The 17,143-nt window shown below is 43.6% G+C and overlaps 2 protein-coding genes across 3 annotated transcripts in view; one reads left to right on the forward strand and one right to left on the reverse strand.

The window, feature by feature from the left end:
• The window catches only part of LOC146176162 (neprilysin-3-like), a 45,768-nt gene extending 38,150 nt beyond the window's left edge, over nucleotides 1-7,618 (forward strand). The window contains exons 13-16 of the mRNA XM_084581269.1: nucleotides 1,290-1,487; nucleotides 3,470-3,699; nucleotides 5,779-5,922; nucleotides 7,265-7,618. Of these exons, the coding sequence (XP_084437395.1) occupies nucleotides 1,290-1,487; nucleotides 3,470-3,699; nucleotides 5,779-5,922; nucleotides 7,265-7,618 (926 nt within the window). The remainder of the gene's footprint in view (nucleotides 1-1,289; nucleotides 1,488-3,469; nucleotides 3,700-5,778; nucleotides 5,923-7,264) is intronic.
• Nucleotides 7,619-12,401: 4,783 nt separating this feature from the next.
• The window catches only part of LOC146176163 (phospholipid-transporting ATPase ABCA3-like), a 35,148-nt gene continuing 30,406 nt past the window's right edge, over nucleotides 12,402-17,143 (reverse strand). For both annotated transcript variants that reach the window (XM_084582496.1, XM_084582495.1), the window contains 5 exons: nucleotides 16,641-16,799; nucleotides 15,374-15,555; nucleotides 14,436-14,609; nucleotides 13,893-14,115; nucleotides 12,402-13,117 (listed from right to left, as the gene is read on the reverse strand). In XM_084582496.1, the coding sequence (XP_084438622.1) occupies nucleotides 12,878-13,117; nucleotides 13,893-14,115; nucleotides 14,436-14,609; nucleotides 15,374-15,555; nucleotides 16,641-16,799 (978 nt within the window). In that variant the 3' untranslated portion in view covers nucleotides 12,402-12,877. The remainder of the gene's footprint in view (nucleotides 13,118-13,892; nucleotides 14,116-14,435; nucleotides 14,610-15,373; nucleotides 15,556-16,640; nucleotides 16,800-17,143) is intronic.

Here is a 17,143-nt window from a genome sequence, read left to right on the forward strand (position 1 = left end):
CATGCAGGATGTTACTTGCATGTCTTTATCTTTTTTAAGATAAGATATAATAAAAATTCAAGTTGTAGAAACTGGGCATCACATAGGGGGGAGGGTATAAAACATCACAATACATAATCTTTACAAACATTAGTTCACAAATGCTTATTAAAGTACACTGCACTGCATCCACTAAAGGGTATACATATATCTAAAATACACAGCTCATGGTTCTTAAAAAGGAAAATAGCGAAAACATTATTACGGTGAATTTAGGCAAACAAGTTGCGCTGAAAGGTTTATTTGAGAAGGGAAATAAATTTGTTTCCATAGCTATATTAGTCAGAAGCGAGTTCTAGACATCCATAGATATACAGTAGGGGTAGAGTATGATTTTTTTACTCACGCACGAAGATGGGTTGCACTTTTGGGGGAATGATCAATCCAGGATGAAATATGATACATGCGTTAGAGAGATATATATTTCATATCAGTGCGGCTCCTCGAATATCAGCCGACAGTGTTACAAACGGTGCGCTCGCATTACGGTGACATAACTAGTAGTATATTTTAAAACACAACCAAATGGTTTACAGCTGCACACCATTCGGCCACCCTCGTAATGACAGCATCACCAGGTTAAAATGTGTTATGGGAGGGCTCAGCAAGCGTTTTAGCCGCTGGCTACCACCAACAGTCGAACTATGCTGTGCTCACGCATTGACCATCCCAACACATGGGCTGAAGCATATTTTCTATACTAGAATTATTACTCAATGGCAGAGGTATGAGTTGTTTCCAGACTCTAAGTAAGTTAATAAATCGTAGAGGTCACTGCAGAAACTACATTGGGAGAATGCGAAAGCGTTGGTGCGGCTCGCACTTTTTACTAAGCAGGTATGACTAAACACATTTCAATAATTATCCACCCCTAATAATCTTATCACTAATTATCTAATAAATCTTATTTATCACGGATTATAGTATCACTAAATATGTTATTACTAGTTATCACTAACTGCCTCCAAATAATTACCTCTATACGTAATTGCTATTACTAGTTATCATTATCTTTATCATTATATCAGTATTATTATTCTCCGATTAATGACTAATTACTCGATATGACTTCACCAGGTGATAACGTCGGATCAGCGCATATTTTGATGACAGATTTTGCGGACACAGTTAACATGACCTAGTAGGATTTTCTCCTTAATACAACGCCCGACTGCTTGCTTCTTTTGCGCATGGCACGCCTGTTCCTCGCTTGTAACCCTGCCATTCTGCACCGACGTGACATCCCTTAGACGTCCCGCCATCGGCACTGGATTCAGGGGAGCAAGTTTTCAAGAACGTGCTGGGCGTTCTTGTGGACAAGCTGAAGAATACGGCATGGTTTAAAGACCCCGTGCGAAACGTGAGCTTACTCAAGATGGACACTTTGCGCCTCACCTTCGGCTACCCGAAGGGGCTCTCCTACGGGTCCACTATCGAAGCTTTGTTCGGTAAGCATCAGATGATCCGGCCTGCGAGTGCTTCATTTATTGCTGCCTTATTAAATACAAGCGCTCAAAACTGAGCGTTTTTTTTTTTTTAGGAATCGTTTTGATGTTAGTGTTATCAGCTGCCACTGATCCCTTTTGGAGACTACCTAAAGACTGTTTTATTAATGCGGGGACTGCTGATTGGAATGTGCTCATCCAGTGATGTTGTTACCGCGTTTAAATATCGACATTTGAATTTTAAAAATGAGCGGGTACATAAACGAAATTCGTGTTTTCGTTTTTAATCCTGCAAATAAAACGTTGGGAATAAACGCTTGCAATTACTGTTTCGGCATCAATCGATTGTTTAGAAATTTCTACCTATGGTGATATTCGTGGCACAGAAAAAAGTTAGCAGTGGTTAAACGTGGTTGAATGAAGTTTGAGGAACGACAGCACTGTTTTGCTTGGTTCTGCTTATACCACGCGTTCAGCTGACGTGATTGCGTGCCTATCACGCCATTTCCGTCGTTATTGAGAATGACTAACCTGCAAAGGTCTAATGTAATTAGTCATTCTCAAGTGGGCAGTTAGTTATATTGTACGGCCGGCTGGTGCATGTTATGTTATGCTATAGCATAACATACTGGGCGAGAACTCGAATAGTCAGGTTCAGTAGCCAAGCGTCTTAACTACTGAGCCACATGGCGATTCTTTTATTCGTTATAACCAGGTTTAAATGGATTAAATAGGGTTAACCATTGCCATTTTGCGTTGCGCCTCCCATATGCACCACAAACCCCTGGCCTCCGCGTGCGATCAAGCACACCGTTGTCTCGGAGCTGATCACGGAAGCCACAGTTAAACTTCTGTCATTTGACTCGGCGACCCTCACATGGCGGCATATATACAGCTGAAACTTCAGTGTTTTCGCTCTATAATAGATTTAAGAGAGATAACCGCTGCTAATTCTTTTAAGTTTAAAAACCGACCAAAGACATGAGGGTCTAGTTGGCCTCGGGCAACCTTCAATGATCATTCTGAACACCGATGTCTCGGAAAGTTTGGGGAACGTTAGCCGAGGGATCCTAATTAGTCACCCCCTTAACACTGTCGATTCTGTCCCTTAAAAGCGAAGTGTGTGTGTGTGTGTGTGTGTGTGTGTGTGTGTGTGTGTGTGTGTGTGTGTGTGTGTGTGTGTGTGTGTGTGTGTGTGTGTGTGTGTGTGTGTGTGTGTGTGTGTGTGTGTGTGTGTGTGTGTGTGTGTGTGTGTGTGTGTGTGTGTGTGTGTGTGTGTGTGTGTGTGTGCGTGCGTGCGTGTTTCTACCCCCAAATCTCGCCATATGTTAAGAAAAATATTTGAAAAAGTAACGGATGAAAAGAGATCAAGCCGGGGCAATCGGGTTCGAACTACCGCTTTCCCCGTTCAGAAACGCATGCGCAGCACTAAAACAAAACATTGCGCCACAGAATCATTTAGAAGTAGTGCAATTAAATTCGATGTCATTCTTTTAAACTTTATCTGATTTGTCGTTATTGTTGCTCGACCGGAAGCTTTAGGGATCGCGCTGTAATTCATCCCCATAAAGTTCCGATTAGTTGCGAGGTTACGCCGCGTAACCGAATACGCTAAATGCTTAGGAAGCATCATAGACTGTTCGATTTCGTTTGTCTCAACCGTTGACAGAAGAATGCATGCATCTCGCCGAGTCGACGATGAATACGCCAGGCGTTCTTCGATGTGAAGATCTAAGCTAAAATTCGGATTACCGAGTGTCGTAAACATCGGTGTAAATTTTTCCCCATCTTCCCTTGTACTAGCTTTCCAGTTCAGGCGTTCAGGAATTCTGAAAGCCATGTTGCAGGTGCTACCTTTGCTTTATTTAACCCCCATACGCTTGATCAGTAATATCCATGTGATCCATGCATCGATTAAACACTTCGTACCGGTAACATAAGTGAAGTGCGTACAATTATTTTTCTTTCTCTCGGCCGTTATGCAGCGGACTTTCCGGACGTAGGCAACACTTTCTTGACACCTTATCTGGAGTCTCTCCGTGTGTTGACGCACCGTGCGGTCAGAGGGAATTCAACGGAAAATTTCAAGGCTGCTCATATAGACGCCGAATACAAGCCACAAGACAACAGCATCACTATCACTGCTGGAATGTTGTTACCACCGATCTTCATCCTAGACGCCCCCGCGGCAATGAACTACGGAGGATTCGGCCAGGTAGTATTGTGGGCTGCTTATTTCTCGGCAGACTTTTTTGCGTGTGGTCTGAACGTAACATACATACATACATACATACATACATACATACATACATACATACATACATACATACATACATACATACATACATACATACATACATACATACATACATACATACATACATACATACATACATACATACATACACACATACACACATACATACATACATACATACATACATACATACATACATACATACATACATACATACATACATACATACATACATACATACATACATACATACATACATACATACATACACACACATACACACACACATACACACACATACATACATACATACATACATACATACATACATACATACATACATACATACATACATACATACATACATACATACATACATACATACATACATACATACATACATACATACATACATACATACATACATACATACATACATACATACATACATAGTATGTCGGGTGTGCCTGATCATCCTAGCAACATCTCTGAGAGAAATCAATATCACAGAAAGTAATTCTGACATTGATACTTAGTTTTTTGGTGCTTATTTCATGGAGGGACTAATATAATGTCGCTGTAATTTGATCTCAAAGGTGCGGTATGAAACGGGAATCGTTGATTTTCTGATGCAATATATTGTCACTTGGTAGTGACAAGGCCACAGTCACAAACGAAAACGTCAGTCGTAATAACACTGAAGTCTTTATTGCGCTGACTTGCGCCCGCAAAAGAATTGAGCAACTCGGCGGCGGCGATAGCAGCTAATGGTGCTCGTCGGTCATCGAATAAAGAATGCCCGTCGTACCCGCCAACGTTCAATTTAAAGGCGGCCAAAAAACCTCCGGATAAATCCGCAAACGGTGGCTAATACAACCTAGAACATAAAAACATCCGCGAGTAGCCGAAATCAAACTGAACCTCGTGACAAAGAGCGTAAACAAACAAAGAATACAGAACTGATCCGCGTGACAGAATCAGAGAGATACGACCGCATGCCGGCGGCTATCGTAAAAAGAACAAATACAGATTTGAATGGCTCGCGGCCATATATAGACCGTTTATTCGTAGCTCAATTTTTACTACATCATCTTAAACGCAAAGAAGTAGGTGAACTGTACTAAACTGAGCAACTGTGCAACAGAACCGTGACACTCGCGATTTTACCGCGACGGGACAATTGTCACCCAACTCTTCTGCGTATTACGCTTCTACTCAATTCAGAATGAATGTAAAAGCGTCTGAAAATATTTTCAAGAAGTATTTATGATTGAAATTTGAATTCTGGCTCATAAATAGGGAACCTTACTATGTGTGCATTAGGTGTCTTAGCGGGAAGGTCTGACGGCTCCGAATTTAGTAGTTCGCGCCAGTCATTGTCAAGTGTGGATGGGACATTTGCCGAGATACTTATCATCTAGTTGTTCTCTGTATTACGTACAAGCACCATAATTAACATTTTTTACATTTGTTTGAAAATGCATTTTTGTAATTAAAAATTGAAGTTAAAAATCACCCATGCCATTTTAAAAGTTGTCCCCTTTATTGAAAGAGTGTCACGTAGGAAATCGTGTACCCGAGCAACGCACTGAAATCACAGATGTATTTTACGCATATCTAGAGGCCATGTTTTGTGTTTATGCTCAGTGCGTTGCTTTTAATCACACAAATTTTCCGGTGGTGTAATTAGTTGTTTCTTAGCTTCTACTCTCCCAGCGGTGGCTGTGGGTACGGCACTCGACTACTGACATGGGCGACTGGGGTTCAATCATGGCCGCGGCAGATGCGTTTCAGTGAAGCCGAAACGCAAGGCTCCCTGAACTCTGCGATGCCAGAGGTCGCAAACTTCTTGAGCACTCCACCATATGGCGTGCTTCTTAGACAGTTTACCTAAACCGCGTAAACAAATACTAAACCAGGTTTACTAGTTTAGCGTACTTTGATTAAGCAATCACGTTTGCAGCTAGTTGATTTTTCGACCACATTAAATTATTTTGCCGGGATGCGTCCGCCTAACATTTTCAATGTTTCTTCCAGATCATCGGTCACGAAATGATGCATGCCTATGACATCCGGGGTATTAAGTTGACCCACGAAGGCCGCAGGGCCGATTATGGCGTTACGGACACGATGAAAGAGTATGAAAGAAAGGTGCTCTGCCTCCGTGCCTCGTATCAAAAAGTGCGTACTCTTTACTCCCACTAAACGGAATGCTGGCGAAAGCTCTGCATATTAGTTATCTTCGAACAAGCGGTATTTGTATGTCTTCAGGCAAAGATAATGTTAAACAGTCAGTATATTGACTTTTTTAACAGATTTCTTGAAGTCTCATTGCAAAGCTCTATCCTGGAATTAACGAATGCTCGACTGTAGAGCCTGATAAACTCGGCAGAACAGGTAAAACAATTGTTTTCGTATGGTAGCCTAATTTTCTCATTGGTTATAGTAACAATAATACTAATCGATGGTATTCGTGTTCACTATATCGTTGGTAGACCACGTCTGTAAAACGCTGACGTCGTGGACATGATGTGGAGTTAGTATAGCAGCATCCGAGTAGCCCTGTGAACACGACTGCCGCGCCCCGCCTATGTCGCGCGCTGAACGTTTCATTAACTACAATGAACAGATTTTGTCAAAAATGTGGATGAGAGTAACTTAAATAAACAGAATAAACCTGGTGATACCTACCACAAATATCAGCATAAATAAAAACGTTTTTGCCTCTAACAGCGCTGCTGATGGCAACGCCGATAAAAGTAAGGCGGCATCTTTAGTTGTTTGGCTTTCTTTTTAGAATGAATTTTAAGCTACTCAAGAAAATTAAGGGACAAAAGTAGGCGCAATTTACTGAGTCAACAAGTAGGCTGCCTTAAGTTGATAGAGCACAAATACCTGTCTGTATGACGTAGTGGAGCAGTCATAAAACGTAGTACATTCTTTTTAGACGCTACAAACAGATACCAGTTAGTAGCAACGAAAGGACACAGTGCGGCGCCACCATCCGCTAAAAGCTGACTTTCTTGATCAACTTAAAGAAGAAACATACTCCTGGCTAAGCCGCCAGTCCTTCCCTTGATACTGGCATTGAGTGCTGTGAACTGCAGGAATATGTCGGTATTTTGATACTCAAGTCGCGGTCCCCCTCCGTAGTTGTTCGTTACCGACACTACAGCACAGTTTCAAGTGGCAGTTTGGAATAAGGTAACAATATGGTCGCCAGGACCATTTCCCTTCTGCAGCAGGTTTCTGCCCGACCATAGTATTGAAATCAATTGACCTTTATTTTGTTTTCTCGATGACCTCATCGGCATGATGTGCACTGTTTTTGTTGCATTGTTTTGAATGAAAGAATGATACTGCGCTAGAGGAGAGACCCATATCCTTGTCCTGTACCTCACGTGGTTAGTCCTTGTCTCTGTTTTGTCGCGGTACCGTTTTTTTCAACACCAACTCGCCCAACCTGCTGCTATATTACGTGTTCTTTCTGCGGCTGCATGTCGAGTCTAATCTTCACATGCAGGCGGAATCAGACTCAAGAGCGAGGACGTTGGACCAAACGATAGACTCGGAAGGCTTCGCCGACTTCACGGGCATTATGTTGGCTCACAAGGCGTATCGCCAACTTCCGGACGATGAACGCAGCAGAGGTGTGCCCGGCGTCGCGCTCTCCGCTCGCCAGTCTTTCTTCGTGGCGCATTGCATCAAGTGGTGCAGTGCTGACAAAGTGAACAAGACTCGGACATTCAGAGGAGCGTACTGGCACAGTCGCTCCCGCTGCATCGTGCCTCTGCAAAATATGCCCGCGTTTGCAAAGGCATTCTCGTGCAAGCCTGGGGACTACATGAATCCCGCGAACCGGTGTGACTTTTGGTAGATTGAGAGAAGTCTTACTGAGAACAAGAGTTATGCCACGGGCTATGTACACTGTCTTGATACTTATATTTGCGTGTTATGCTCATTTCACGTGCGACATGTCACGCAATAATACCGATATATTAAGCCTTTTATCCGCCTGAAATCGCTTGCAACTCCTACGCAATCCTACAACTTAACGCCTATACTCCTCAAATGAGCGCATTTTAATCAAAACATTTGCTTCTTCTATGCCCGTTGCATAGCTGTGCTGATTCTTTGTCTATAAACGTTACAAACGTCTCTGCAAGCACGCCAGTGAAGCGTTTGCAACTATGCCTGCGTTTTTGATCTCTGAAGCTATGGTACACGCCGAAGCACAAAGGGTGTGCCAGAATACGTTAGTTATTTCACCTTGTAGATGTTCCATGGCTAAGATAAATCTTTCTGTTTGCTCCAGATAGCCTCCCACTGAATAGTAAGATTTAGTCGGGCTGATCGAATCTCCGAATGCCATGTTTGCTTTTTAGGTTCTTTTAATTTATAGCTTTTTTAAAAGGGCGTCAGAATAACGAACAGAGTTCCCGTGCCTAATCCAGATGCATACGAAAAGAGGTTCTACGGACCTGGAAGAAATTGAATGAACATGCAATAAGCTACGCTTATGGTGGCGTATAGTGCTGTAAAATAAAATGTTTAGGGGTTACATGTATTCAACCAAGAAAAAATATTTTTTTAATTGCGAAATCATTAGGCTTGAAATAAGGAAGCTCAGTAAAACTGACACCAAGCATTATTAGCACTCCGATATTTCAGTGTCCGTTCTCTAGGGGTGAGTGAGACGAGTAAGCAGCAGTGGACCTTCGCTTCCTTATTCGGATTACTGCGAACACACTGACAATAAGATCGCCTTCGAAGAAGGGATCATGGGAACTACAGCATGTCTGCATCTGCAGCTGCTACACACACTCTACCCTCGACCCGTAACCGACAGAAATAAACTCCGCAGATATGTCATACAAGGAGGCTTAGCGAAGCTCGCTCGATCTACCACACCTGCTACAGTACAACCACCTCCAGGGAACACTGGCCACCCTTCCCCTCTCCCCACTCTCCTCGCGTTGCAGCCACTCTTGCTACACCCACACGGATACATTGGATGAGCGCCGTACAGTGTCTATAGATAAAGTGCTTTTATTGCAAGCGACTACAGTAATACACTCGAAGAAGTCATGTAATTAGAACTCGTTTTGTTAGTTCGCATGACCTGCTTTGGCACAAAAGTTGTCCGGCGCATATAAGAAAATAAGGCAAAGAAAGAAAAATTAGAGCTAGAAGAAGCGGATTGTATTTGTGGTGAAAGCCGAGGAGGGAAGGAGGGATTGCGCAGTTATGAGTTTTTTTCTTCGGAATGAGTCAGATCTATCCAATACAAACTGAGAACAAGGCCATAATTTCTTGACTGAAATGAATGCGCTGGTATTCAACCTAGTACCTCACAAGTACCTCACAACAGCATTAATCGCCGAAATTATACGTGCATAGTTTGGCCTGTACAACAATGGAAACATTGGATTTAGAAACATGGATTCGACCCGGCTTTCTTCTCGAAACTTTATTATTACTGAAGTATATTTCAGGTTACATTCAAAACACTATTCAAAAATGCTCGTGCTGCGATTTCAGCAGTTAAAAAAAAAATTACAAGTATGCGTCACCCGATTTCGACTCATACATGGATGGCTGGTCTGTCTTCCTGGCAGCATAAGCAGCCTTCTTCGCAATCTTCCCCGGGCTCCTTTTCTCGACAGCGACTAAAAGCAGCCACAAAATACGCAAGTTTTTCGTTTTCTTTCCATGACACACCAAAGCAGCAAATTCTTGCTTTCTCGGAGTCTTAGCGGGCGATTTTTCTTTCCACGTCTGGGCACGGAACGTTCACCGATCTCTCCATGCCCGTCGCAATCCATGTGGAACTGCGTCCGTCAAAGCAAAAGTCTTGAAAAAGGAGCTCGCGAAACAGACCACGCAGTCCGCGCTATCAAGCACGAGCACCGCCGACACGAGCCTACAAGGAGGCTGACATGCTGGCTGAACGAATTTGGCTCATTTCGATCCACGCAACGGAAGGATTTGGCTCGTTTTAGATTTAAAATGTGATCTAAGGGCTAGCTTGGTTGGTGCGATTTGACCGATTTTGTTCTGATCAGTTTTTTATTTATTTATTTATTTATTTATTTATTTATTTATTTATTTATTTATTTATTTATTTATTTATTTATTTATTTATTTATTTATTTATATATATATATACCCTCAGGGCCCGAAGGCATTAAAGAGGGGAGTGGGAAATATACATTGGTACAGGGTACAGTGCAGCATAAAACATAGGAGAAACAATAACACGGCGAAAAGTGATAAAAAAAAAGAGGATTGGCGAAAAAAAAAAAGCGGAAAAGCAGTTGAGGCAAAAAAAAAAAAAACATTTCCGACAGTCAACAATGTCACCGAAAACGAACAAAAACAATTGACTACCATCTATAAATATAGATTACATACGGCAGTCTTAAAAGAATTTGGGTCCGTAATATCAGCAATGTGCCTAGGAAGGTGGTTCCAACTGACAGAAGTGTTTGGAAGAATAAGAGGCGTGTTTAGTACGACATGACGGAACACCTACTTTGTGAAGATGATCAATGCGACCTGAAACATATGTGGGGGTAGTTAGTAGCCGGCTCTTAAGGACAGGATTGTGGTAATAGATTTTGTGAAATAGGTATAAGCGAGAAATTTTTCTGCGTAGTGAAAGCGGTGGCAATAATAATGTTTTCATAACGGTAACACTGGAGTTACGGTAATAGTTGGAAAGTATAAAACGTGACGCGCGGTTTTGAACAGATTCGATTTCAGATTCTAGAGATGCAAGGCCAGGGTCCCAGACAGAGGCTGCATATTCCAATTTAGGACGAACAAGGGTTTTATAAAGAAGCAATTTTATTGAACTAGAAGAAAGGTTAAAGTTTCGGCGCAGGTACCCCAACATGCGGTTAGCATTGTTAGTAATAGATTCCACATGCAGATTCCAAGAAAGATTGGAAGTTATGTGCACACCAAGGTATTTATACGAAGACACAGTTTCAAGAGGAGTATTATTGAGGTTGTAATTAGCTACTTCATTGTTACGACGAGAAATACGCATATGTTTGCACTTGTTAATGTTAAGCTCCATTTGCCATAATTTACACCACTCTGAAACTTGGTTAATATCAGACTGAAGAACAGAAATGTCAGAGTCACTGTTAATTTCACGGTAAATAACACAATCGTCAGCAAAGAGACACACAGAAGAAGCAATGCTGTTAGGCAAATCATTAATTAGAAAAAGTAGGGGCCCTAGTACGGAGCCCTGGGGAACGCCTGAGCCCACTGGAGAGGAACGAGAGTTCGATTTATTTGCTGTCACGTATTGAGAACGGTTAGTGAGAAAAGACTGAAGCCACGAAACGATGTTAGGGTCGAGTTTGAGGTTACTTAATTTAAAAAAGTAGTAATTGGTGAGAAACATTATCGAAAGCTTTGGAGAAATCGAGGAATATACAGTCTGCTATGGAACCCCGGTCAAGAATGAAATGAAGGTCTTGTGAAAAGCATAGAAGCTGAGTCTCGCATGAGAATGTTTTACGAAACCCGTGTTGGGAATGAATGAAGAAAGAATTTGATTCAAGAAAATTGGAGAGATGAGAGCAGATGACATGTTCCATGATCTTACATGGGATGCTAGTAAGTGAAATGGGTCGGTAGTTATTAGAATGTTTGTCCCCAGACTTGTGCAGGGGAACCACCTTGCCCACCTTCCAGTCGCTAGGAACACAGCTACACTCAAGAGATTGTTTAAACAGTTCGGCAAAAATAATGGCACTATACACTTTAGTATTTTTCAAAAATTTTGAGTTAATGTCCACTCCGCATGATGATGACATGATGATGATGATGAAATGAAAGTTGACTGCATTACCTTGCCAATACAGTTGGGTTTGCGTTAGTTTCGGTTTGCGGATTTGGCTCATTTCGAAAAGAAAAAACTCATATTCACCTAAGAGGGAAGCCTTGAGATGACAATTCAGGTACGTCCCGATAACTGCTGTCCAGGCCTTATGCTGACGTCCCACTTAGTGCAAATAGGGCGTTACATGTTTCACAGATGTCATATCCAAATATAGCCTAGGCATTCAAAGCAGACTTCTCTGTTTTTAAAATAGGGTACTTACTTGAGGAACCATATTTGAGATATTTGAAAGAGTTCCAAGCAGGTATTTCATTTCACACCCTCTGCTGAAGCGCGACGCACAGGCTCAAGTCTGTATGCACTTTGCTCTTTGCAAACAATTTCCTTATCTTTTTTTTTTTCAAGACAATCCAGACCTACCTGCGTGATCGGTTTGGTCCTTAGATGGATTTTAAACATTTTCCTTGAACCTTTACAAAAATGGCACCCCTTGGCACCCAGTAGCTTCTGTGCCTTTTGAAAGCCCTATACGTACCCATGTTTCAGCAACAGCCCGTTGCATATTGCTAGTCAAATTGCACTGAACTTATGCTATCATTTTTATAGCATCTCCTTTGTGTCTGCTCGGTATGTTCAGGCTGCATTGTTACTAAATATGAAACGCAGCGCATGACTGCAATGTATCACGGAAAGGTACCAGACCAGATGACTTTATCCCGTGTGTGGTGCGCTGTGTGTGCTTTTCACAGCTTTTTTTTTTTCTCTCTTTTTTTATACTCTGCTGAAGGAAAGCAGCTGATCGTCGCCAATTCTTTATTCGTGCATAGCCACCAAGTATGAAAATACTCAAAGCACACCGGGGTGAAGCTTTTCCGAAGAGATTGGCGACATATTAATCACATTACTCGGAAACGATATCAGAAACGATAACAGCCGGTTCTCACCATACGTGGTCTTTTGTAGGTATACACGCAAGTACTTGACCGCGATCTACGAAGATAGTTACCTGTTTTTGGCAAAGTGCTTAGTTTATATCGTTTTTCCTCATGACCTGGCTGAGCTCGAAGTATTCCACGCGGGCTTTCAGGCGCAAAAGCCTTTGTGCTATTGCAGTGGCTTCGTCAATGAGCTGGCTTAATCCGCACGTGCACGTCCTCCACTCCTACTGTAGAGAGGATAGGTTAAGCTAAACAAGAAAGCGTAAGTTTACTTTAAGGGCTCCTCACGAAAGAGTATGTATTAAGGAGAATGCACGCGGCGCCCCATCTGCGGGCACTAGATGCCCAGCGTGGTAGCGAGATTGTGTCCCGCCACAGGGACAATGGGGGCCTGCGCAGCCGCCGCGGCCGCAGACTCGATGGCCTCTTTCCTCGTGACGCTCCGGAAGATCTGCTCCAGGGATGTGTCCGATATGTAGAAGTCGAGGAGCTTGAAGCGCTTCTTGATCTTCGCCATCTTGGTGAACATCTCGCTCCATGGCATCCGCACGCGTGCCATGCGGAACTCGAGGACGCCCTTAAGGGAACAGACAATGATACGATGGGTCTGAGTGGAAATTTGCTTTAGCGCGTAATCCAGGGCATCATTGCATCAATGCTCCGCGTGACAGTGTGCGGGAAGGCCAGCGTGGTATGCATTAGATTTAGAGGCAAATATTACCCATAATACTTCTGCGCTTGCGCATGCACCCTCAAATATGTTATTCCCCTCAATCTGTTATATCCTCCTCAACTAAATAGAGCTCTATCATAGAATAACGTTATAGGAAAGGGAAATAGCTGAATGTCACAAACTCTAGCCAACAAGTGGGAAAATACTCAAAGCACATCAGCGGGAAGCTTTGAACGTGCATCTCCTTATTGCTTCAAGTCGTATAAACGAATTTGATCTTAGCTTAAGACAGAAAGGTGTTGTTTCAAAGTAATTCACGTTTCATTACTTCAATGTGTGCACCCTCTCAATGCCAACTGGCCTGTCATCTCGCCAATAAGGCCATTTCGTTATAATTAATGTTAAAGAAATAAAGGTAATTTTAAAGCCGAGCCAAGGCAGTGACATACTGCTCAATTGATAATTTATAATTTATAAACAATTCATAAACTTAGACGCATAACCGATGAAAAGAAACCTTGTATAGAAGAGATTTCGGAAAGATGTGCACAGTTTGATCTACTTGGATATTTTGGTCCGTACAAGATATGGCCGAGGCAAAGTAAGCAGGAAACCCAGAGTGCCAGTAAATATTCGCCAGCGTATCTTCCATGCCTGTGAATACCAAAATGGTACGCACCTCGTAGGTGTATACAAGCTCGGCTTGACTGAAGTTCTTGGTGACTTCGCGAGCCACATCACGCTGGTAGACGATGTCCTGTTTTCTGTCTGGAAAAGTCTTCACGGTGATGGCGTAACCCTTGCCAAACTTTTCCTTCAGCTGTGTAAGAGTGCCGAGGCACTGCAGCCTGCCGTCGTTGAGAATAGCGATGCGGTTGCAGAGGAATTCGACATTCGATAAACTGCAAAATCACACACAACTTTTGAAGCAATCACGTTTGATAAGTATTATTTAAAATGGAGATATATGGGCTAGTTGGGATTGACCGTATTCATTGCACAAGGACCACAGGTGTGGTATTAAGATAAAACAGGTGCTTTACGGTCAACTAAAGCTTTTTTTTTTTTGCAGACACCCACGTATCTATACTATAAACAAACACGCCAAGTTAAAATAGAAATTGACTCGCGCGCGCCCACATATTTAAGGCACACTCGCGAGCAAGCAGATAATGTGCGAATAGCACGTTCAAATATGAAAATGAAAAGCAGGGAAACGCACCTATGCGAGGTGAGAACGATAGATATCTTCGAGAGCCTCTGTAGCTCGCTGACGTAGTTTACGATCCGCTTGCGAGCCGTGGTCGCAACACCGGCGTAAGGCTCGTCCAGGAGCACCACGTTCGGCATGCCCAGCATGGAAACACACAAGGATAGCTTCCGGCGGTTGCCGGCGCTGCAGCAGAAAAAAATTTACAAGACAATGTATCTTCGATTCACTCTGGCTGGTCGAGAGTACCCCCATAAGTATTCGGTTTATTTGTTTCTTTGAGAACTAAAGTTACACTTCCTGATTGCAAGACACAACCGATAAATAAGTTATGAACTGGTTGCCTACCAGAAGAAAGACAACATAGGTGACGACGTTGGAGCGAGCGAGGCTGCCGTTTCTTTTTCAAGCCTCTAAGCAGGCCTTCGGATAACCACTTTCTCGTTATAGCCTCGCTCCCAGCATTGCACTCCCCTGATGGGGCTGGTACAGGTGGGTCACCGCCGCTTGCGGCGGGGGCTAGCCTGGTACCGAATTTTTATCTGTTGTAGGCCGTCATTGCACACGCCACCGCATGGTGGTGGACGACGGCTGTTGTTGCGGCGCGCGTCTTTCTTTCCCTCTTCCTTTTCTTTCTTCTCTATATCCTCTTCTATCTGCACGAGGCAGCGGAGATGGCTCAGCTGCAGAGCCAGTAGTAGGCCCGTGCATTTTCTTTTCCTCCTTCCTACAGCCACAACAACAACAACATACGACTGTGCCTTTGTTCGTCCGTAAACAACAGCCTGTAAATCTCGCGTTACGGCCGGGAGACAACGTGCTGTGCCAACAGCACTATATAAGGTATTCATCACTCATAGCACGTTTTGAGGTCTCCCTTTCTGTGAGAAACAGAATACGAGTAACACTTGCTGAGTTACCGCTGTTGCTTTGAGTAAAGTGACTCGTACCTGTACTTTCCCACTTGCTGCTCGGCGAACTCGTCCAGGCGAAAGATTTCGAGCAATGCCGCCACATACCCCGACGTAATCTTAAGGCCTCGGAGGCGGATGAAAAGCATCAGCGTCTCGACGCCCGTCAGCATGTCAAGCAGGCCGTCTTGCTGTGGACAGTAGCCGAGGTTCCGCTGGAACTGCCAGGCAAAGAGGAAATACCTTTTGATAGGCTGACACAAAACGGCAACGGTGCCTTAATGTACGGGCCCCGCCGGGGTGGCGCAGTGGTAAGACGCCCGACTACTGTGCCGGAGTTCCCGGGTTCGAACCCGACCGCGGCGGCTGCGTTTCGATGGAGGCGAAACGAAGAGGCGTCGTGTGCTGTGCGATGTCAGCGCACGTTAAAGATCCCCAGGTGGTCGAAATTACTCCGTAGCCCTCCACTACGGCTCCTCTTTCTCTCTGTCCACTTTCATTCCCACCTTCCTCCCTTCCCTTACGGCGCGGTTCGGGTGTCCACAGAGCAAGTGTGACAGTTACTGCGCCTTTCCCTTCCTGTGAACCAATTTAACTTATTTAACTTAATGTACGGCAAAAGTGTTAATACTCAGTCATGGACAAAGTATGGCAAGACGATTGTTCCCATGAAGAGTTTATTCTCCATTCCTTACTGGTCACTTGTTAGCTGAAGAGCGTGGACTATGTACGACATTTCATTGCTGTGGAATTTTCATTTTCTTCATTTTCTGACAGCGTAGTGATATTTTTCCCCCGAACTCGCATTCTGTAAACTTTAACCAACGGATGTACAGGCGCGCGGCCACAATATTACGAAACACGCTGCTTCGGAACAATGCCACTTCGAATTTGTAGTAAGATGAAGGTATCTACCGCCACTGTACGCCATTACTACTTATAGCGAACAAAACAAATCTGCCGCGGTGGCTCAGTGGTTGAAACGCTCGGCTACTGAACCTGAGTACCCGAGATCAAGCCCGATCGCGGAGACCATGTTTCGATGGAGACATAATGCAAATGCCTTCGTGTGCCGTGCAAGATCAGTGCACGTTAAAAAGCTCCAGGCAGTCGAAGTTAATGTGAAGCCCTACAATATGGCGTCTCATTCTCTCTTCCATCTTTCACTTCCATCTTCCCTTCTCTGACGGCACGGTTCATGTGTCCACAGAACAAGTGCGACAGATACGATGTTTTGCCTTTCCTGTGAATCAATTATTAATATTAATTTAGTTTCATAGCCAAGTGATAGCACAGACGCACTCACATCTGTCGTGTTGGTAATGACCGAGAATGGTCCAATGTAGGCGTCCCCCGCATGCGGTAGCAGCTCCCCGGTCAGGATCCTGAATGTAGTCGTCTTGCCTGCCCCGTTGGCGCCCAGCAGACCGAAGCACTCTCCCTTGCCAACCGTGAATGTCAGACCCTGGTGTAACAGAGAATACAAGAGAGAATAGGATGAGCGCAGACAAAAATTCACGCATCATCCTGATGTAAAAAAAAATGGCTTCGTTTCGCTATTCACACGAGTAAAAACAACGCGCAAAATGCATGTGCGGCGGGTCAAAATGTTTTAGTGCAAGATATCAGCGAAGTATTTTCATTTCATGCGGCCTATGCGCGCAAATTTGTGTTGGTGAATTTTAGTCTGCCAATCAGTTTCAAGTGATGTGGCGTTTATTCATACAGATTAATATTTTTCCCATAGTTGCGTTTGCAGCATTTCGAACTAGGAGGGGTCATCCAATTTGCACACAAGTACGGCCAACA

Source organism: Amblyomma maculatum, chromosome 10 (genome assembly GCF_055883805.1).
Source record: "Amblyomma maculatum isolate TAMU_Amacu chromosome 10, ASM5588380v1, whole genome shotgun sequence".
Lineage (NCBI taxonomy): Eukaryota > Metazoa > Arthropoda > Arachnida > Ixodida > Ixodidae > Amblyomma > Amblyomma maculatum.